This window comes from Crocodylus porosus, unplaced genomic scaffold, assembly GCF_001723895.1.
Source record: "Crocodylus porosus isolate Cpor-Errol unplaced genomic scaffold, CroPor_comp1, whole genome shotgun sequence".
Classification (NCBI taxonomy): domain Eukaryota; kingdom Metazoa; phylum Chordata; order Crocodylia; family Crocodylidae; genus Crocodylus; species Crocodylus porosus.
The window spans coordinates 111695226-111718226 of NW_017728943.1; the positions used below are offsets into that span (position 1 = coordinate 111695226).

Sequence of the window (23001 nt, forward strand, 5' to 3'; positions counted from 1 at the left end):
CCCCAAGGTCTCGGGACCTGCCAGTGGAGGTGGTTCAAGCACCTACATTGAACACCTTCAAGAGCAAGTTGGATGCTTATCTTGCTGGGATCCTATGACCCCAGCTGACTTCCTGCCCTTTGGGCAGGGGGCTGGACTCAGTGATCTTCTGAGGTCCCTTCCTGCCCTAATGTCTATGAAATCTATGAAATAGCTAAGAGAGTTACAGTTTTTGTCCTTAACTGAGTAGGCACTTAAGCATGTGCCAAATTTTAAGGAATGAGAATAGTTCACTCAATATCAACAGTTCAAATTTTACCTTAAACTTAGGCATTGGCTTAAATACCTTGCAGATTTGTACCCCTTGCATGTATTTGACTTTATTCTTGTTTGCAGCCTTCAGCTGCTACAGGTTTCAGGGTTCCTTTGCTTGGCACATAAAAAGATGGATCTTGGTGCACCTCATTTTTTAAAATCAGTGATTCTCAACCAGTGTGATGTGATACCCTTGAAGGGCTTGAGATTCTTTTAAGGGTACAGCAGAGTGTCACAATGTTAGCACTGTTAGGTGTGTAAACGTGATTCACAAAGTAAACACAGAGCTTCCATAGAGCTGAAAACATTCTGACCTGCTGTGGAGCTGTGGCTTTTTTTGCAACAGAATTACATTTTCTGTAGTCAAGAATCAAATGAAAACTAAGAGCTGTCATTTTCAGAGGGATGCCTCAAGCTTCCTGAGGGGTACCTTGAGCCCATCAAGGGGTACCTGAAGTCTTAAAAAAGTTGAGACTCATAAATATGGCACTTCCTTTGTCCCACTGCTATGCCCCATGTAGACAACTCTGCTGAACTTGGGTGTGACTCCCTTAAGTAAATTCAGGGAACACCGGAAACATTGATTTGGAGGTTTTGGATCCATCAAGATCTTATTCTTAAACTGAAAGAGTGTTAGTAGGTAATGTCATAATTCAGTACCCCCTGGAAACAGAGTTCTATTACCCAGTTTACCAGAGAAAGCATCTCTAGTAATGTGAATCCATAGGTATCATCTGGGCTGATCACAAAGAAGTACAGAGTAGCTGATTGCATAAATCACTTTCTGACCCATTAATTCAACAGAAATGGCCATTCCCCAGCAAAAGGATGGCATACATTCCATTTATAGACTGTACAATTTTGTTGTCCACATTTTGTTGTCTGCATATGAAATGTTGTCTGTATAAAACTGCAATAGAATAAGGCATCAGTTTTTTAATCTTAGTTTTACAAAATGAAACCATTTTTAGTTCAACATTCACTATAGTTTTTTAGCTTTTTAAATAAATCGAGGAAATAAATATAATTGATTAGGTAAAGTTCTCCCCCCAAAAAACCAACCTTTTATGATTACAGTATATTTTTAACCTCGGAGTGAGTTCTTGAACTGATGACAGAGTAAAGAAGGAAGTGCACACGGCCAGTCATACTCCTGACTTCTTACCTGCTTCTTTGTTTCCATTTGTTCTTACCAATGCAGAAGAGTGCATGCATTGCAGTGGGGAGAACTACCAAGGCAACATTTCCAGAACAGAGTCTGGGCTCGAGTGCCAGCCATGGGATGCTCAGAAGCCTCATTCTCATGGATACATCCCTGCAAAGTAAGTTGCTACATGTGCAGATTTACCACACTCGTCACCAGGGATCCTGGTTTTCTCTATTTAAAAATAGCAAATTCTCTGATAAAAATTTTATGAATTTTCTGATTGAAACCCCCCAAACCTGTGGTTTTCTGCAATAAAAATGAAACACCACTATATATATATGTATCAATTGAACACAACATTTTATTGATATATTTACAATTTTTAAACAATTTGGAAACCTACCCATGCCTGAATCTCGTAAATATATGGCACTTCCTTTGTGCCATCAATAAAATACATTCGATGAATAAATGCAATAAAATAAATTCTAAATACTTACAAATTTTGGGATCTGATTTGGGGTTTTTTATCATGTAAAATCAGAGCTCCCCTTGCCCACCTTGATGGTGGTCCAGCAGTGCCTGTCCCTCCTGCTGCTTTGTGGTGCTGAGAAGCCCTGATATGCCAGTGCCCTGCCCATACCATTTCCCTTCACTCCAATCCCACAGCCCCCTGGGCCCTGCTGGTGCCCTTCACTCCCCACACACAGCCCTCCACCCTCTCCAGGCCTATTGGAGGGGGCCCCCAGCTGCCAGGGCTACAGCACCAGGGACCCGGGTCTGTGGCCCCCTTCCTCCCACAGCAGCACCAGGGTCCCAGCTGCTGCCTGTGGGAGGCAGTAGCTGCTGCAGCAGAGTGCAGAGCCTGGCTCTCCCTGCTCCATGGGTGGCATGGCCAGAGCAGAGCCTGTGGTAGTAGGGCGCTGCAGGTTGCCTGCTGCAGGCTCAGGGCTCCCTGCCCTGGTGCCCTGCCTCCCAGGCCTCTTTAGCAGTGGTGGCTGTGTTGTAGGGTTTCTGCATACCATGTGGGAGATCTGAGTTGAAGTCCTGGCTGAGTCAAGTAGGGGTGACTGAAGTGACAGGGAAGGAATTCTTAGATAGGCACCTGGCTGGGATTGTCTGGCCTCAGTCCTTTTCCTGCTTGGGGCAGGGGGTCACACACGATGATCCTTTGGGTCCCTTCCAACTCTACAATCTATGAATCTATGACCTGATGCAGCAGAGCGGGGCCAGGCAGGGAAGCTCAGTGCTGCCACTAGGAGCCCAGTGCTGCCCTGGCAAGCCGCCGGCTGGCAGCAGTGGGGGTGGTGGTGTGGGGTTGTGGCCCTTGCTGCTGCTGGGAGGGCAAGGGCTACTTCAACATGGTTGCACAGGGTTCGCAGTGGTGGCACCAAGCTCCACACCCTGCTCTGCCCTGCTGCACTGGGACCCATTCACTGGGAGGCAGCAGGGTGGGGAGCCCAAGCCCACCACAGCCAGCCCACCCCTGCCCCTGCTTCATGCACAAATCTGGGGGGTACATGCCTGCCATGCCCACCCCAGGAGTGCACTCAGCAGTGGGGACCCAGTCCCCCGTACCCCCTGGATGAGCTGAATGCTGCTCTGTCCCATTTCCCACCCTGATCCTGGGCCCTGGGTTTTGGGTCACAGACCCCAAGCCCCATGTACCACCCCAGCTGGGCAGAAGCCCTAGCCTGAGCCCCGGCCCTACCCAACTCTCTCCATCCCTCCCTCCCTCACTGTGGAAGCCTCAATCCCCGCTTTCCGCACCCCCCAACTTACCTGTGGGACCCGCTCTCTAGGCTTCCTGCCAGCCATGTGCATGTGTTCATGTACACATGCACATGGGGCCCCGCTGATCACCCTGCTCCCACTCCTTCTAGCTCCTTGCAGACTAGAACTCCGCCAGCCTGCAAGGCGAAACCCACCATTTCCTGTGGTTTTCTCCTTTAAAGGAGAAAATCCAAGTTTTTCTTCTTTAAATGAGATCATCCAGGTTTTACCATGTTTTCCATGGCAAACGGAAAACCCGGATCCCTCTTCATCACCAAGCATCTGAGCAGCTGAAATAGACCACTGTGCCATAGGAGAAGCAAGCCACACCACCAGCCACTAGCAATTCATATTCTTAATTTTGACTTTTAATCATCAGTTTGCCAGACAAGGATTTGAAGATGAATTATTGCCGTAACCCTGATGGGGAGCCCCGGCCTTGGTGTTTCACCATCGATCCAACTAAACGCTGGGAATTTTGTAACATTCCACGTTGCGGTAAGTACTACATACAACAAGTGTTAAAAAGGAGCAAGCCGTAACTCTGATTTTACTTCATATTAACTAACTCAAATTAAAAGAACCATGTTTACTCAAATATAACATGACCCTGAATATAAGATGGCACCCTAATAATTATGTTCTATACATCGAAAATGTATAGATCTGTTATAATTTTCCAGGTATAGCATCTAATTATTGGAAGTTTGCCTTGAATTTGTTCCCCCCTCCCCATTGCTACAGGAAAGAAACTAAATCTGGGGGGGTCAGGTACTCTCTTTGCCCTCTGACCCCCGCCCCCAGCTTCTTCCCCTTCCAGCTACTTTTCTCCCTTCCTACTGCTCTCCCTAAGCACAAGGAAGTGAGGAGCAGATTTGAAAACACTGATTTTGAAACAAGCATACCAAGAATAATTTGCATATAGGTAGTTCATCCAGAATTGATGCATTTTACCTTTTTTGAACCTGCTGTAAGTTTTAGCAGGTACTCCATAAACACATTAAGCAATGCTTTTGTACCTACAATACACACAAAGTATGATATTAGTCCAAAGCCAGAGGCTCATGATATGCTATATATCTCATTGGGCTGGGCCCAAGCAGAGTCAACAGCATTTCAAGCCACGGTGATCCCACAGCTCAGCACTGCTCAGACACCCCTGCAAAGGATCCGTATGATATGCTAATTAGCCTTCCACTCGTGACTGGAACCGGGGGTTCTTGTTACAAGTCCTGGGATTCTCCAAAAATGTATATGCATGTTTTTTCTGTTGTAGCTACACCCCCACCAACTACTGGACCAGGCCTTCAGTGTCTTGCAGGAAGTGGAGATAATTATCGAGGCAATATAGCCATCACAGAATCAGGAAAGACTTGTCAAAACTGGGCTTCTCAGGCTCCTCACAAACATGCTCGGACCCCTGAGAACTACCCATGCAAGTAAGTCAAGGCATCTTTATTCTCCAGAGCCACACAGAAGTACCTAGGAACACAGTTACTGTATTTACCTGACTCTAAGTTGACCCTGAATTTTAAATGACCCCCCCCAATAATTAGATTCTATACATAGAAATTTTATACATTTATAAAAATTTTCCATGTATAGAATCTAAACATTGGAGAGTCATCTTTAATTCATCCTCCCACCCTCTCACTGCAGGGGAGCAGGCAGTGGTTGGGCAGGTGGTGTGGAGAGGTCAAGCAGCTTGTCCCCTGCTTATGCCTGTCCGCCTGCCAACTTTGCCCTCTTCCTACCTCCTCCCTCACAGCATCCGTCCCTCCCTCGTGGCCCAGCCTCTGCTCCCTATTTCCCCCTCCCTTACCCTTGCTTCACATCAGCCGGCTCCATCCTCATCATAGCCTGTGGCACTAAGCATGGCCCCAGCCCAGCCCAGCCGCTGTAGCAATTACACAGGCTGCATGTAGCTGCTATGGGTCTGGACTCGAGTGTGGATTGATCTTGCCGGTGTGGAGGAAGGGTAAGCGGGGGTGGGGAAGCAAGAAGAATTGGGGCTGCATGGGTAGGGCAATAAGGGGAAGAGCTGGTAGGTAGAAGAAGGCAGCAGCTGTGGCTATGGCCATGACCCCAGGTAGAGGCTGGAGCCTGAGCCACAACAGCCACGTACCCCTTCTCCCCTCTCCCACTCCATTGATTCTAAGATGAGTGGCTTTCCCCCCATGTTAAACAGGGGAAAAGACCTTGTCTTAGAATCAAGTTAATGCAGTATTTCATGATGATCTAGATACAAAAATTAAAAGTGGAATGATTTTCTTCAACTATGTTGCTAAATTCTCTTTTCTCCCAAACTATTTCTGCTCATTATTCTTGTTTACTTCTTTATTTCTTGAACCTTATTTTTGTTTCTCCTATGTTGCTCCTCTTTTTTGTTCCTTTATTCTCAAGTACTTATTCATCCTCTTCCTAGTCTTCCTTTCCCCACTCACATCCATCCTTTTACTGTATTTCAGGCCCATGTGTCTCTTTGTATAGTAAGGAAGTTAGACAAGTTATTTTTCCTGCCACCCTTATTCTTTCACGATGTGCTGTAGCTACAGAGACACAATGAAAAGTAGTTTCCAGTATCAGAAAATGTCTTCAGCTGATCTAGATTGTTGACCAGACCAAAACCAATAGCGTACTGCAGTAATCTATAGCATAAAGAAATGTCATCAATTAACATTTTACCTGCAGTATTCAGTTACCAATTAATTCAATAGAAAACAGGTCAAGAAAATTTTTCACCCCATCTCCATCTCCTCCTTTCCTGAGTACATGTCCATTATTTGATGTTCATGAGAATTTTATTTCCACATAGTTTTTCTGTTTCAGGGCCTTAAATGAAAACTATTGTAGAAACCCTGATGGTGAGAGTAGGCCTTGGTGCTACACTACCAGCAAAGATGTCCGATGGGAATATTGTAGCATACCTAGTTGTGATGAGACAAAAGTGGAAATCACTGGTAAGAAGAATGGGATGCATCTGAAATGTGGACGCTGAAGGAACAGCGGTGACAGTCATGTTTTATTAACAATCCCAAATACATCTTTGTTCAGTTATATTATGATGGCTTATTCATCATGGTCTGTAGTTTTTCTTTCACAATTAGTTCTTTCTTCTAAAGTCAGAAAAGGTTTTGACAACAGAATGAAAAGAGTTTAAAAAATAAAAGGGGAAAAACTGAACAGGAAAAATCTTGAATGTCATTAATTCTATTGCATTCAGTAGAAAAAAAGAGAAAAATGTGATGAAAGGGAAGCAGAAATACAAACTGAAAAAAAAATTGAGCACAAATTTGTTTTAGTTCAAACTTTCTGATTAAAGATATAAGCATAGTTTTTAAAACCCTGCTGTTTGGTGAGAAAAGGTTTTAGTCCAAAAATTCTAACTAATTTTACAAGTACAGTAGAATAGCAGTACATTAGGGCACTAATGAGTCAAATTGCTTGCTATATTCAAGTATATTAAGACATAACAACAGGGAGCCAGTGGGTGCATTACATTTGCAATCAGCATGCAGAAATAAACTCTGGTGCAGTTCATGCCGGAGTTAATGGTGCAGCATCTATACTTGCACCTGGGGCTACAGCAGTTAGAGCTGGGGCTGGCAGGGGGCCTGGAGGTCAGCCCTGGGCTTTGCATGGCAGCAGCAGGCTGGCTGGGGCACAAGGGTGCTATAGTGCATGGCTAGCTGGCAAGCAGCCATTGTACTCTAGCACCCTCATGCCCCAACCAACCCCAATCACCATCTACACATGCACTGAGGCAGCATAAATTACTTCACTGTAGGACAGTATTTGACCTGGACAATACTATCTTTAAACAGAGTTAATTAATTTACTGTGCCCTAATACAGGTACACATGTAGACAGTGATGCTGTACTGCAGAGCTAATTAGTCAACTCCACAGTCAAGTGCACAAGTAGATGCACCCAGTATATAGCAAATCAACAGAAGCTGCAAAAGCTTAAGAGAGAATACTAGTTTCCAAATTCCAACTCCTTAAAAATCCAGCCCAAATCATCCATTCACTTAAGAATCCTAACCTATACAACATTAAAAAAAATTAAAAGACTCTTCATCCAATCAGAAGGAAATTATCATCCTTATCACAAGCATAGCACACTTCATAAAGTAAAGATACACCTAGTGCAAAGCCATAACTCCTTCTTCTCCACCCCTAGCGCCTTCCCCAAATCTGGGGTACAGGCAGTCCTCGGACTTACAGCACAATTAGTTCCTGAAAAACACATCTGAAGTTGAAACATTGTAACTCAGAACCAATTTTCTCATAAGAAACAATGTTATAAATGGGGGATTTGTTCCTGAACCAAGGCCTGATACCCTATTTTCACCAAAAATACCCCAGAATTTTGTACTCGATCAATTATAGATGAGTAATATAGCTACATGAATGTATTTATATTGATTTGGAAGGACTTCTTTGAGGTGATTTTGCTGGACTTTTTGAAAGGCTCGTGGTTGGACTTTTTGAAGGGTTCTTGGCTGGAGTCTTCTCAGGAGTCTTGGCTGCAGATATTTCTGGAGTCTTGTCTGCTTTCTTAAAAAGAGTGTCCAAGGAAGTTTGGACAGATGTTCTCCAAGGAGATAAGCGATGCAGCGAACTTATTCAAACATTGTAAAGTCAAAACTGATGTCATAAAGTTGAAACAAAGTGTCAATTTATAAACATTGTAAGTGCAAAATGTTGTAACTCATAAGTCGAGGACTGCCTGTATTTTGGATCTTACGTATACTTTCTTGACCCCCTACTTCAAACAAATCTATATAGAAAAATAGTGAAACCGAGGTACAAATGCTTCTAATGAAGAAAATCCATGAAAACCATTAAATATCTCAGGAAATGCTCCCTTAGTACCTTAGGTTGAATGAGCTTGTCATAGGAAGCCATCTGCAACAGCCAGGCTAATCACTCACACATCTTCTCTTTTTTTCTGTTATCATTTATAAATATTGGTGTAAAACATTATTAAAGAGAGTGTTTCTGTTATTTACTACAGCTGAAACTGAAGCTGAAGCTGAAGCTGAAGCTGAAGCTGCGCAAGAGCAGGTTCCACACACTGAAGATTGCTTTCAAGGCAGTGGTGTGACTTATCGTGGCAAAACTTCATTGACTGTCTCAGGAAAGCGATGCCAAGCTTGGAGGTCCATGTCACCACACAGGCATAAGAAAACCCCAGCAGCATTCCCAAATGCGTATGTTTCTTTCAGTCATCATCACAATATTGGTGCAGGCATTTTTGAAAATGTATTAATTTTACTTTCTACTTAGATGGACACTGTGTCAAATTAAAATTCATTTCTGCAAACAAATTTATCTGTTAATGTGTTCTATATCTATGTTATCTAATATCACTTAAAGGATTTCAGATTCAGAATTTTTGGTCTTTGTTTAGAATATTACATTTCACCGAGCGTGAGCAATGAAAATCAGTGGAATTAATTCCATTTGCCGTATCTTCTTACCAGAAAAGCTGAAAGAGAATATACTAGATAAAACATAACTTTTTTTCCTATTTTTTAAATGTGGGAACATTTCTGTTATTCTAAGGGCCCTGCTACATGTTCAGAAAGGGACTTGGGGGTTACAATGGACAGTAGGATGGATATGAGTCAGCAGTGTGCCCTTGTTGCCAAGAAGGCTAACAGCATACTGGGCTGAATTAGTAATGGCATTGCAGGCTGACTGAGAGAAGTAATTATTCCCCTCTATTCTGTGCTGGTGAAGCCACATCTGCAGTACTGTGTCCAGTTTTGGAGCCCCCACTACAGAATGGATGTGGAAAAGTTGGCGAGAGTCCAGCAAAGGGCAGCAAAAATGGTTTGGGGGCACATGATTTCTCGGAGAGGTTGGGGGAACTGGTCATATTTAGTCTAGAGAAGAGAAAACTGAGGGGGATTTAAAAGCAGCTCTCAACCACCTGAAGGGTGGTTACAAAGAAGATGGAGCTAGACTGCTCAGTAGTGGCAGACGATATAACAAGAAGCAGTAGTCTCAAATTGCAGCAAGGGACATTTAGGGAAAACTTTCTCAGCAGGAGTGTGGTAAAGCACAGAACCAAGCTACCAAGACAGGTTGTGGAATCTCTATCCTTAGAGGTTTTTAACACCTAGGTAGACAAAGCCTTGGCTGGGATGATCTAGTTGGAGATGATTTTGGGTTGAGCAGGGGGTAGAACTAGATGATCTCCTGAGGTCCCTTCCAATCCTAACTTCGTATGCTTGTATGAAATTAAAGCTGGACGAAAACCACCTATAGAGTTGTTACACATTTTCAAGTATGAACTTTATAGCTAGTTGGCTCTTTTTAAAGCTGGATAGTCATTATTATGGTGCAATAATTACTTTGTGCATATAGCAAGTCTCAATTTATTGCACAATTAACCAGTTAATTGTGTAATATATATAATATTTAGCAGGGGTCTAAGTGTCTGTAAAAAATAGTTTTCACAAAATTTAAATTTGGGGATAAATGTAAAAACAACTTAATTTTATTCTTAAATAACTAAGTTATCATAATTCTTCCAATGATCAGACATGACCAAATTCTGCTCAGATGCTGAAAAGTACACCTCATTAAGTATTTGAAGGTGTTTTTACATGTACTCTGGTGGAGGGAGGTAAAGCTTTAATTACAGTGGCTCTAAGCAGAGGCGATGCATAGGGGTTGCCGCTTGCCACCCTGCCACCAGCAGTGTCTGTGGGCTGTCCCTGATTGCCCCTGGCCACCGCTGCCGGTGGCACCTGCGGATGGTCACTGACCCATGGTCAGCACTCGCCACTCCCCGCCCCCCTGCCACTGACGGTGCTGGCGGCATTTGCAGGAGCTCCCCACTCACCGCTGCTGGGCTCCTGTCGCTGCGCTTCCGCCACCACCGGTGCAGCCGTGTCCCCCCAGCTGCCAGGGCCATGCACCATTCGTGGCTCTAAGAGCCACTCTAATTAAATTGCCCACAGTATCTCGTGTATCAGCACCACTGTGCTTCAAAAAGGTGGCGTGGGTGCTTTAACTCAAGCTCATCAAGCAAGCTTGAGTTAAAGCACCCCCGCTTCCATTCTGAAACACAAGGATGCTGATACATGAGATGCATAGGCTGGCTGGAGTATGCTAATTAGTGCCTGTTAAAATCCAATGCACTGAAAAATCCAAAAGGATTAAATTATTTATACAAATTACAAAATTAGTTATACAAATGTGTAGTATGTATATTCTTGAGGTAAATATACTGTGTTACAACAATGGTCATAATTGGAATATGGGAAATGAGTATTATGCTTTGCATTTTTTAGTTTTGTTCACAAACTGTTTACTTGTTAAATTCTTTGGACTATACAGATTCAATGAGTAATCATTTATTCCTCATGTAATGGAAGTTATAGATAGTTACCAATATGCTAGTCTGTATTGTGTTTTATTCCACTTCATTCCATCCAAAGTGTAAGACCAAAAAGGGACACAGTACTCCAGGTAGGACTGGGGAATAGTGGTCAGGTTGCATAACTGTAGAGAAGGATCTAAGGGTTACAGTAAGATGAATATGAACCAACAGTTGCTTTTGTTGCAAAAAAGGCCAACAGTATACCAGGTTGTATTAACAGAAATATCACTTACAAATAAAGGGAAATGATAACCCTACCTTACTGAGCATTGGTGAGGGTCTCACCTAGAGAACTGTGTCTAGTTTTGGGCTCCACACTTTAACAAAGGTGTGGACAGGTTGAAAAGCATCCAGTGCAGAGAGACAAAAATTATTAGAGTCCTGAAAGCACGTTTTATGAGAAAAGGCAGAAAGAGCTAGGGATATTAATCTGGAGAAAAGAAGAATGAGGGGAAACTTAGTAACATTCTTCAAATACCTGAAAAATGATTACAAATAGCAGTGGCGATGCATGGGGGGTGCGTGGGGCTGCACGTGCACACCTGAGAGCACCCTCACAGCAACGTTCCCTGCTTAGGTAGCAGGTGGGGGTGGGGGCAGGCGGGAGGGTTGGTGCCCTCCCTAAGACCACCAGCTGGGGAATTGGGGGAACCAGGAGAAGTGCCACTGGCACTTCTGGGCAGTGTTCCCTCTTAAAGCCAGCTTAGAGGGAACGCTGCTTCCAGATTGGTGTGCACGACTGGCTGTGGGGGACCACCCCCTTGTCACTGACTGGCCGCTGGGAGGACAAGCGCTCCCCCTGACTCAGAAGGCACCAGTCACCCATGATAAAGAGGATGGAGATGGGATTTTCTCTGTGGCTGTAGGGAACGTGACTAAGAATAATGACATCAAACTGGAGCACAGGCTGTTTAGGTTGGAAATCAGCAAAACTTTTTGGGTATAAGTGTGGTCAAACTTAGTAATTGACTACCTAGAGAAATTGTGGAGGGTAGGGCTAGGATCCAGAATGACCTGGATAGACTGGAAAAATGGTCCACAATGTATCAGACAGGATTAAACAAGGACATGTGCAAAGTCCTGCACTTGGGATGAAATAATTGCATGCACAAATACAAATTGGGGAATGATTGACTAGGCTGCAGTACTGCAGAGAAAGCTCTAGGAATTACAGTGGAACATCAGTCGAATATAAATCAACAGTGTGCTCTTGTTCCCAAAGAAGCTAACAGAATCTTAGGCTGTATGAACAAGAAAGACCTCACCTGGAGGACTGTGTCTTTTTGAGGCCCCACACTTCAAGAAGGATGTGGACAGATTGGAAAGAGTCCAGTGCAAAGGAAAAGAAATGATTAGGGCCTGGGAAGAAAGACTTATGAGGAAAGGCTGAAATAATTAGGGGTATTTAGTCTGGAGAAGAGAAGACTGAGGTAGGATTTGATAGCACTCTTAAACTAACTGAAGGACACACAGAGGATGGAGATGGGCTTTTCTTTGTGACTGTAGAGGACAGGGAGCAATGGCGTCAATCTTTAGCAGGAGAAATTTATTTTGGGAATTAGGGGGAAGTTTCTGACTATGAGGGTGATCAAGCATTGGAACAAGCTACCTAGAGATGTTGTGGAATTTTCATCCCTGGAAATTTTCAAGAGCAGGTTAAATAGACACTTGGCTGAGATGGCTTAGTCAAGGATGATCCTGCCTTGAGCAGGGGGCTGGACTAGATGACTTTGTTAAGTCTCTTCCAGTCCTGCTATCTTACGATCCTTATTTTGTATGAGGGCTGGTGTTTATTAGGGGTGTGCAAAGTGGGCTTTTTTGATTCAGATTAAGCCCGATTTGGGGGACAGTGATTCAATTTGCTGATTCGGATCACTGTCCTGATTCAATTCATCTGAATCTGAAGATTTGATTCTGATTCTGAGAATCAGTGATTTTGGCCATAGACGCAGCTTTATATGTTTTTTCTACATACCTTGAGGTACCAGGCATGGCTCATGAATGCTGACATGGTGGGGCAGATGGAGCATCCCACAGGAGTGTGGGGGGTGCCCCTGTGTGCTCGGCAGCAGACCCAGAAGTGGATCAGAAGTACTTGCAGTCCACTTCCGAGTCCTCTGCCAAGCACATGGGGGACCCGCCCCCCCCCCAGCTCCCTGGCATGGCGATCTGCCATGGGGCAACCCTGGGTGCCCCCTCACACTCAGGAGGCACCATGGGGGGGGAGGAGGGGTCCCCTGTGTGCTCCACAGCAGACCTGGAAGTGGACTGGAAATACTTCTGGTCCACTTCCAGGTCTGCCACCAAGCGTGTGGGGACCCCCCCACACTCTTGTGGGACACTCCATCCGCCCCACCATCTCAGCATTCATGAGCTGGCTGGTATCTTAAGGTATGTAGAAAAAACATATAAAGCTGTGTCTATGCCTGAATTGTCAAATATCTCCAAATCAGACTGGAGGCTTCCATTCAATTTGGAGAGATTAAAGGGTCTCCTGATTTGATTCTGAGATTCAGCCACCGAATCAGGCCGAATCTCCTTCAAATCAAATCAGCAACTAAAGCTTTGCACAGCCCTAGTGTTTATACATGTTCTCTGGATGTGGGGGCATAGAGGGAGTGCTTTAATTAGAGAGGCTCCTATAGCTGCACTAATTAAAGCACCCGGAGCTTTAGATAAAGTGCTCCTGCCACTATTTGAAGCGTGGGGATGCTGATACGTGAGAGGTGGGAGGCTGCTGAAGCACAATAATTGCCACACTTCAGCAAATTTGATTAACTGAGTCTGCCCTGATGCACTGAAATTACAGCATGTCAGAGCAGGCTCCTTTCTCATGTATAGGCACCCAAAGTTTTAAAGAACAAGTTATACAGACACTTGTCTAGGATGGTTTGACAGAGGTGATCCTGCCTTGAAGGGTGGGGGCAGGATTGGACTAGATGACCTCTTGATGTCACTTCCAGTTCTACTTTTCTATGAAAATGTTTTTCAAAATAAACAAAACATCAATATTCAGTTTTAAGCAGCTTTCTGTTTTGAAATTGTATTAAACTTCTAGTCGGTATTTTTAAATTAAAAAGGCAAAATTAAAACAGCATATCTTGAAATGATCAAAATGAAATGTTTCCATTCATCCAAGGCAGATTTTTTCTGGGTCTTCTCTTTATGAAGTTTTGAGATTTTGACACACTGTCCTGATTCAGGATTAGAAAATGTTTTGACCTTGTAAAAATTCTAACACTGACCTTACAAACAGGTTTGCATGGGAGGAGTCCCATGGAATTCAATCGGATGATTCCTATTCATAAAGTTATTTCTGTTTATAAATTTTTTCTGCTCTTTATATTGTACGAGTTTTGAGGAAATGACCTTGTGCTTTCTTTATTGCTGTCTTTTAAAACATATTTTGATTTTTAAACATAATAGCCCCACTCTTAAAGCATTATAGATCTGCTTGACTATTAATAAATAATTACGTAATTTATATAATTGCATCCATGTATTCATGCCTATTAGGAAATAATAATTTTATGATCTCAGGCATTATTTGGCAAATTGACATATTGGGCATCATTTTTGGTTGATATTCAGCAAATGCTGTGTTATGTTTCCTCATAATCACAACTATGATGGATTATGAACCATGGGCCTTCTGCTAATATCGTAAGCATAAACAATTTTTCATTCTATTTGGTAGCATAAGGATTTCTGCAGTATATGCTATAAAATAAATATATACCATATGTGTTCTGTAGGTACCCACATCTCTTTTGTAGGTTTTCATAAGTTCTTTTAGAGCTATGGCATAGACAGAAATATGCTGTATTTTTTTTTGTAGGGACTTGAGGCTGAATTATTGCAGAAATCCAGATGGTGATAGAGCCCCATGGTGTTACACCACTGATCCAAGTGTGAGATGGGAGTTCTGCAACTTGAAGAAGTGTGGGGATACACAAACAGTTTTACAAAAGCCAACCCAGACAACAACAGAATCAGACACAGGTATGACTCGTCATGTCCAATAACCAGAAAAATATAACCCTTGTGGAAAAGTTCTACAGAACTGACTGTGGATTAAAAAAATTGGGATTTTTAGAAATTATTCTACATTATGATAGATTTTAATAGACAATTATAACCCATCTTTAGTATATTGAGCTGCACTACAGACTTGTAAAACAGAGATTCTATATCAAAAGTTATACAGTTAGGACTTTTCATAAGGAAAGAACAAGAAAACAGAGACTTTAAAGGTGTTGTGACCTTCTAATATTGAAAGAAACTTGATAATATAGTCGGAAGAACAAATACAGGTGTGATAGGGATTTTGTTGATAATTATGATGATGATTTTCTAGGCAATGTGCATTTACATTTCAATTTTTTGACCTTGTAAAAATTTTAATTCTGGCCTTACAAACAGGTATGCCTGGGAGGAGTCAATAGAGAACTTCCATAGAACTATTACTCTGCCCGAGTGCAGCTGACATTTTGAACCCATCTTAGGTGTGGTTCCAAGTCACAGAGTCACGAGAGGACACTGACTTTAACCTTTCCTTTTTAAAACCAATCAATAAATCTAAGCATCATGGCTACGAAGAAGGGATCCAAAATGTGACCCAAGCACAAATGATAGATGGATATCTTCCTGAATCACCAGCCATCTTGAAACAAGATTTTGGATTCCTCTAACAATATCCCAGTCCACTGTATCATATAGCGCATTATAACCCACTGTCGGTTACTTTTTCAATTTATACTTGTTGATACAATCTCTGGATTTGACCCAGTGATAAAGGAAAAGAAAGAATCACTCTCCTTCTGTCTCTTTCTTTAACAGACTGCATACTGGGTAATGGTAAGGATTATCGTGGCACCATAGCAAAAACTGGGAGTGGCAAGACTTGTCAAGCATGGAGTTCTCAGACGCCACAAACCCATGAGTATTTTACTCCACTGACCCATCCGCATGCAGGCCTAGAACAAAATGTAAGCAGTTGTTATGGCAACTCATGCTCCTTTCCCTTTCCACAATGACATGTCTGTCAAGTATTAAAGGACATTTCTGTAGTTCAATAAATCATTTTCAGAACCTGATTCTGTAAGCTCTTACTCTTATGCAACCTGTCCAAGCTTCTCCATGTGAGCCTTCAAAAAGTAGATTAACCATGTGGTGCAGTAAAAACAATAGGGTGTTTGATGTATTTCTTTTTTCAGGTGACACAATGCATTGAGATAACATTCTGAATGCATAAAAGATCAAGGTTCTCTAACGTAATGCCATCTTCTCTATATACTCAACACCCCAAAAAGTACCTTCCTCCCAGTTATGCCTTCTAAAAAATGCCTGTGCCAATGAAAGCCTGCATAGATAAATATGTACCAATGATGTTTTTGGTCTTGTCCTAATCCACTGGGTATGATTATTCAGGGAGAAAAAAAACACCAAAAAAATATTTATCCAATTTGGAAACCTTCTTAGGGTATGTCCACAGTGAGCATGAGGTTTGAGGGGGTAAAAGGCATTTATATATTGCTCAGATTGTGGCATTTAAAGCACTCATTTGCAGTTTGGGATAAAAGTGTGCTGGCAAGCTATGCCAAAGAGACTTGCGAGCATCTGTGGAGTTCTAGGGTGAACAAGACCTTTTGCAATCATCACACAGATGCCCCTTGCCACCTTCTTGAGATCTTGAAAAGCACTTAGCATTGGCCTAATTAATGATGGTTAAACCTACTGAGTCAGGGCAACATCTAATGCTTTAGAAAACCCCCACTTTACATTGAATCCCACTTCCCTGAGGCCCACAAGATGAACAGGATCTTCAGCCTGGCTCTTTAGTGTGAGTTTTGCCTGGTTGTAGACTTGCATTCATTCCACTTACATGCTGTTTCACTAAATTATTCTAATGGCCTTGAGAAAAAGAGAGCAAGGAATTTTAAAATAAAAAAACTCAGTTATCAACAAGGCCATGAAAAAGCACCTGGAAAAAACTTTCAACATTCAGTTTTATATTATTGTAACAGCGTATATCAAAAAGGCATCTTTATTCCCTTTTTAATATTCAGGATTTTTACTGTGCATTTATTTTTGTGATTTTTTACAGTATTGCAGGAATCCTGATGGAGATATTAATGGCCCTTGGTGCTACACAACAGACCTAAGAAAAGCCTGGGATTACTGTGAAATTCCCAAATGCCGTAATTATCCTTTTAAAGACTATTTTTTCTTCCCTTTTAACATTCTTTGAAAACTATAGTGATCGGTAGTTTCATTTTTTCAAGCCAAGCAGTCTTTAACAATAGTTCTGTATCTGAAACTGTAGCTGCATACCATATCTGCCTATAATAATTGGCTAACATTTAACAACAGGGCAACATTCAATCTCTGCCAGATTAGCTGGGTTTCTCAATCGTATTTCAGTATCATCTAGAGGCCAGGGTTTGTCACCGCAAAGAGTTGGTTCCTGCCCCAAAGAACTGATAGCTTCTGTCCACTCTACCTGCCATGTGTGTTCTTGTGAGCAGCACACACAATGATTTCCACACATTGATGCCCCTAACCAAGCAAAGACCAGAACAGGCAAGTGGAATAAGGGATGGTATAAAATACATGTACCACAACTGTAAAACCCCTGTTCTCTTGGTTTATTATGCTGGGTCTCCCAACAAATAAACTGGGATTGCTCTACATTTAGAGTCTTCACTTTACAGATATGTTTCTCAAGAGCAGCATTTATATGTTAGATTTTTTGTGCCTTTTTCTTCTGCAGTAATTATCTCTTGCTGGAACTGACATAGCCCTTATGTCCTAAGCAACAGAGACATCTGTGGAGATTGAATTTTTCACACACAATACAAAAGCAATTCCTTTTAAAAGAGTTCAGAGCAATCTGGAGGAACTAGAATATAGCATGAACCTTGAACAAAAAAGGTCAAAATAGCAATATTTTGTTACCCAGAGCACATGCCTTATTTGCACTGGTATAATCTTCCTTTCTGCTGGTGTAAACAAGAAGCAGACAGATGGCATAAAGCCCTTCGCTGATGTAACTCACTTGAATCTGGCACAAAGTTACTCCTAGAAAAATCTACAGTAGAAATATACCGGGGTAAGTTACACTAGTGCAAGGGTGTGAACAGATACAATACTTGCAACATTCCAGAACAGCAGCATACAGAGAGAGGTGGGATAAAATGCCGCAAAGCATGATAAAAACATACCTATGGGGGAGCAGGTACTATTTTGTAGCGTTTCATCCCACCTTCTGTCTGTCTTTCAGGCATCTCACACTGCAGTGCCCCCATACACAGTTTCTAGGAACCCTAGGTGCTGCAGGGACAGCAGCTCCCGCTTTGTGGCACTCAGGATGCCGTGGCTCTGAGTACTCCGGACCACTGGTACTAGGAGACCTCAAAACCACTGGAGTTGGAAGGCCAGCGAGCCTGAGCCCAGCTTTCTTCCCTCCCTGGAAGCATCTAAACCAATATTATGGAAAGAGGTGACTCTAGGAGTCTGGGCTGCAGAACCATGCTGGCAATCTGCTGTGCTCCTCAGACCCTGTGTGGGGATAGAAGAGCAGAACTATGGGTCACAACAGTCCCCTGCCTCACCCCCAGGCTGAAGAGCATGCCATTGCATACATTTTTTTGAGTGCTCCAGGCAGGACATGCTGGGTTTGAAGTGTACCTCTGTTGCCAGCTGAAATGCGCTGTTTTTTCAACTTTTCAAAACTCATTCTAGTTTGAAACATTTAAAAAATTATGTCTCCCTTTACCCTTATTGTTTTTTGATTTCTTAATGTTTTAATGTCTACAATTAGCCATCTGTGTAAGGTACACATTATCGGCTCCCTACTGCTTAGTGGTGAGATGTTGTAATGACACCTACTGCAGTAATTGCCCTTAAGCTCCCTCTACAAGTCACAGGCATTGCACAATTACCTGGAGACCAGCCACGCTTTCAAAGTAGCTATCACACAATTAAAAAGCTCCAGCTAGCTATAAGGTTAGACCTCCAAAATGAATACTAACTTTAAAGCTGCTTGCTATGGAGTTTTAATTTGCATGTGTGCAGGGTCCCAGGGCAGGGGTGCACCATGCCTAGCTTAAAACTCCCAGGCCCTAGGGATCCTGGCAGCTGTGATCCCCAGGGCCCAGGGGTTTCCCACTCAGGAACCCCCCTGGATCCTGTAGATCATAGCTCCTGTGATCTCTAGGGCTTGGGGGTGCGGGAAACCAGCAGGGCCAGAGGATCACAAAAATCCTCCCACCCCAGGGGTTCCCACACCTGCAGCAATCCCCCCTGCCACAGGGGTTTTCTGCACCCTCAGGTTGGGGAGATCACCACACCCCTGATCCTCCAGCCCCAGGGGTGTGTGGGGGGGAGCCCCTCAACTGGGGTGCATGAAGCTCCCAGCTGTGGGAGTTTGCCAGTGCAGGGGGAACCCGGGCGTGGCAGGAGGCATGGCGATGAGGCATGGCAGCATATGTGACTCTTAGGGGGTGTGCAGGGGTGCACGTGCCCTCCTGACAGGGCCGGTGCCCCCCCCAGTGGCCGACGCCAACACCATCGGCAGGGCCAGTGCCCCCTGGACAGGGCTGCCACCGCTGCCATTGGCAGCTTCTGCAGGTGCTCACCAGCCGTCCTTGCTCTCAACACTGCTGGTGGCTTCTGTGGGTGCTCGCCAGTCCCGTTCCCGCCGCTGCTGCCGTTGGCGGCTTCTGCAAGTGTCCTCCAAGATTCAGGAGGCACCAGCTGCCCATGGCAGGAGGCATGACTGTGTGAATTGTGCATTAGATACCATTGTGCCTTTACCTGCATGTGTAAAGGGGGCCTTAGAAAGGTGGTCATCTCCTCAGTCTGAGTCTTGGTGTAATTTATATCAATGTACAAGACTAATATAAATTTCACTATTGGAAACCGCTCATGTGTCCAGGACAATGACTGACTTTTATTTGCAGGAAGCTACAGATTGGTTTTGTTACTTTGAAAGCCACTGTTACCTTTTATGGCTGAATCTTCAGGGGGTGCAAAAACCTTACTGTATTGAGCAATTTTGGGGAATATGTTTTCTCATTCTCTTTTTTCCCTTCTTTCTTACTCATTGTAGTTTAATGCATATTGCATTTCCTGATTACTGACATCTAAATGCTATGTTTCTCTGAGAACTTTTTCTAGGTAAATTAATGTGCTGTTATATGGAAAGCAATATATTACTTACATACATTCTTATGGGTTTCAGGTAAGAGTGACCTAATAATGTCTATGCAATTTTTGGTGTGTATTCACTAGCATAAACAGTGGAGGTCTAGAAAACTTGTAAAGTGGTCATCTTCTCTCCCACCTTTGTCTGATATATTGTGAATGCTGCTAAAGAACTGCTTAAATATTCTTCAGACTGATTTCTTTTTCATTCTGCAGCTCCTCCTCAATACGAGTGTGGAAAAGCCAAAAGGAAACCAAAGCTGTGTCCTCAAAGGATTGTGGGTGGGTGTGTTTCACACCCACACTCTTGGCCCTGGCAAATCAGTCTCAGGACAAGGTATAAATACTCTCCACTGCATTATAACTTTACAAAGCAGCTCACTGCCAGGGGGCCCTTAGCAACATCTTTGAAGACAGGGCATCACTCTTTGTGTTACAACGTACAGCTAAGAGCTGTGGAGAGTGGTCTTAAACCCAACCCCCAAATTTCCCAGTGCTAAACCTCTATGATAAAATCTGTGAAAGAAAAAATGCTGTATAACTTCATGTTGCTGTTAAGAAGATTGTGCTGAGACAATTAATGTAATTTAGTTCATCAAAACCTCTCCCGTTTTGTGCTAAATACTTAGAGGACAGATTAGGCCAACTAGCCTAAAATGTGTTAGGGAAAAAGAGATGTTGGTTTCCTGCAGTGGGAGAATGAGATTCAGGATTGGAGCCAGCAATTTGAAATGGGTACATATGGGCTCTCAGCCCTTCTAGTGCAATATCCAATCCTGTTCTTCTCCAACTGGCAAAACTTCTGCTGAAATCAGAGCTGTATCAAAGTCCAAAATAGATGCACTGCTGTACTTAATTTTTTCCCTAAAAGAGCAAATGTGAGTAAATACAGATATCTAAAAGTAAGAAACAAAGGCCTAGGGAAAATGCCCCCCAAACTCTCCCGTCACCATAAGAAATATTATCTCCAAGGAAAAAAGAACATGCTATGGTCCAAGTCACATACTCTCACCTATGCAAGCTTGCAACCTTTTCCCATTATGTCACAAATGAAATGATTAAGAAATGGGACGGTTTCCATCATGCGCCTGAATGCAGACTTCTCTTTTGTAATTGGGACAACTTTGCAATATTTCAGATGGATAGTAAATAGGGCTGTGCAAAATTTCACCACCTGTTTCTATTTGACACTGTTTCAACTCATTTCAAACTCAAAACAGTGAAATCAAATTGAAATGAAGGGCTTAAAAACAGCCTCAAAACAAAACGAGGCTAGCCAACATGTTTCAAAACGTATCATGTTTTGAAGTAGCCAGCAGCCAGGTGGTGGAAGACAAGGGAGAACCAGGGCTGTGCTCCCAGCAGCTCCACAGCCCCACATGCCTCAGCCAGGAGTTCAGCCCTCGCTCTCCCCATCTCCCACGGTCCGGCTGTGGGAAGCCAATCGCAGTGCAAGGGAAGAGAACTGAGCCTGGGCTCAGTTCCCCTCCCCAGCACTGTGATGGGGCTGGGGAAGGGAACTGAGCCCAATCACTCAGTCTCCCTCCCCAGCCCTACGATTGGGATGGGGAAAGGAATTCAGCCCAGCTGGGTTGAGTTTCCATCCCCAGTCCAATCATAATGCTGAGGGGATGGGAACCCAGCCCAGCTGGACTGAGTTCATTTCCGCAACCCAATTGTAGCACTGGGGACGAGAACTGAGTGATTGGGCTCTGTTCCCTTTCCCAGCTCCCCGGTCCCAGGTGGCAGCATCCGGCTACCTTCCCTCATCTGGCAGGCAGATCGGGCCCGCAACCCGGGTAGGACTGGCACAGCCCCTGAGCTCTCCTGGGGTTGGGCTCTCCAATCTGCCTGCCGGATGAGAGCGGCTGTTTTGAGCTTCCCCATTATAGCAAATGGGTGAAGTGTTGAAACAGTGTTGAAACAGCATCACTGTTTTGATGAAGCAAAATGGAATAGAGGTTTTGAATCTTAATGAAATTCTAAACAAAACACTGTTCTGTCAAAACCTTGAAACTCAAGTTGAAATGGAACAGTGCCATTTCGCACAGCCCTAAAACACCTCTCTGTTTCTTTCATAATCTGAGACTACAGAAAGTATAAGATTTCTCATTTCATTTGTGGAATGAAGCTTGTGAAAGCTAAAAATAATTCCAAATATGAAGGGCTGATAGTTTTTTAGAAGACCGCATTGTACCTTGCAGTGGTGATGGAGAAATGATCTATATGATATACAACAAAACTCATGTCTCTTCTTTTTCTTCCAGTTTTGAAGAACATTTTTGTGGTGGCACTCTGATAGCTCCACAGTGGGTTCTTACTGCTGCTCACTGCTTAGAAAGGTAAGCCTCCATCATAATCGGCAGCAGTTGCTTCCTACAGCTTTGTAGAAATATTAAAGGACAAGCAATGTGGGGTTTTTTCTGGAAAGATGTTTCTTTGCCCTGCCTGGACCATCTTGTGCTGTACCTCCAAGATGGTGGTTAACTGATCTGTTTGGTCTTTTCATCTTCATCATAGTTCCTTCAAATTAGAGCAGGCTCTTTGAGGGAAAAAGTGGGTAAAAGTGGCAACCTTTGCTAAATAATGTATCCGTTAAAAAGCAAAACTCCATGCACAACACAGTAGCTAGTGACCAGATCACATGGTTTTGCTGGTCATAAGAATCATAGCTTTTAGTTTTATCAGCGCAATCAAGCTATCATTTAGGTTAGTGGTTCTCAAATGTTTTAGATTACAGGCGGCCCTTGTTAGACTTGAGCACCCCTTGGAGTATGACAACTCTTAGTTTTCACTCATTTTTTTAATACAAAAATAATAGAGCAAAGAACTCAGAAAGACCATGGCAGGTTAGAATGTTTTAATGCTGTAGATTCCTATCTGAAATGCCTAGATTTATCTTGTGAATCTTGTTTGCATACCTCATGGTGCCATATCACCCTGGTTGAGAATCACTGATGTAGATAGTATTTATGTACCAAAGATCCTGATGGAGATCTGCAAAGGTACTCTGCCCCACTCTGGGCCCCACCAGAGCTGTTCCTTGCCAGACTGTTGCTGTGCTTTGTGTGCCTGCTCATTACCCCTTCCCTCCATCTGCCACAGCCATTTCACCCCCCGCTCCACACTCCAGCATCACGTGGTTCCCAGCTGCAGAGCTGGAACCTCAGGAACAGCTGGGA

General features: G+C 43.3%; 1 protein-coding gene across 3 annotated transcripts in view; it reads left to right on the forward strand.

Moving 5' to 3' along the window:
• PLG (plasminogen) overlaps window positions 1–23001 on the forward strand; it is a 57752-nt gene that overhangs the window by 26329 nt on the left and 8422 nt on the right. The window contains exons 6-15 of one of the 3 annotated variants that reach the window (XM_019549996.1): window positions 1496–1616; window positions 3594–3712; window positions 4491–4653; window positions 6044–6174; window positions 8234–8429; window positions 14451–14614; window positions 15452–15600; window positions 16719–16812; window positions 20036–20156; window positions 22087–22161. In XM_019549996.1, coding sequence (XP_019405541.1) covers window positions 1496–1616; window positions 3594–3712; window positions 4491–4653; window positions 6044–6174; window positions 8234–8429; window positions 14451–14614; window positions 15452–15600; window positions 16719–16812; window positions 20036–20156; window positions 22087–22161 — 1333 coding nt within the window. Of the gene's footprint in view, window positions 1–1495; window positions 1617–3593; window positions 3713–4490; window positions 4654–6043; window positions 6175–8233; window positions 8430–14450; window positions 14615–15448; window positions 15601–16718; window positions 16813–20035; window positions 20157–22086; window positions 22162–23001 lie in introns of all 3 variants that reach the window. The other 2 variants (XM_019549997.1, XM_019549998.1) reach the window with 2 other exon arrangements.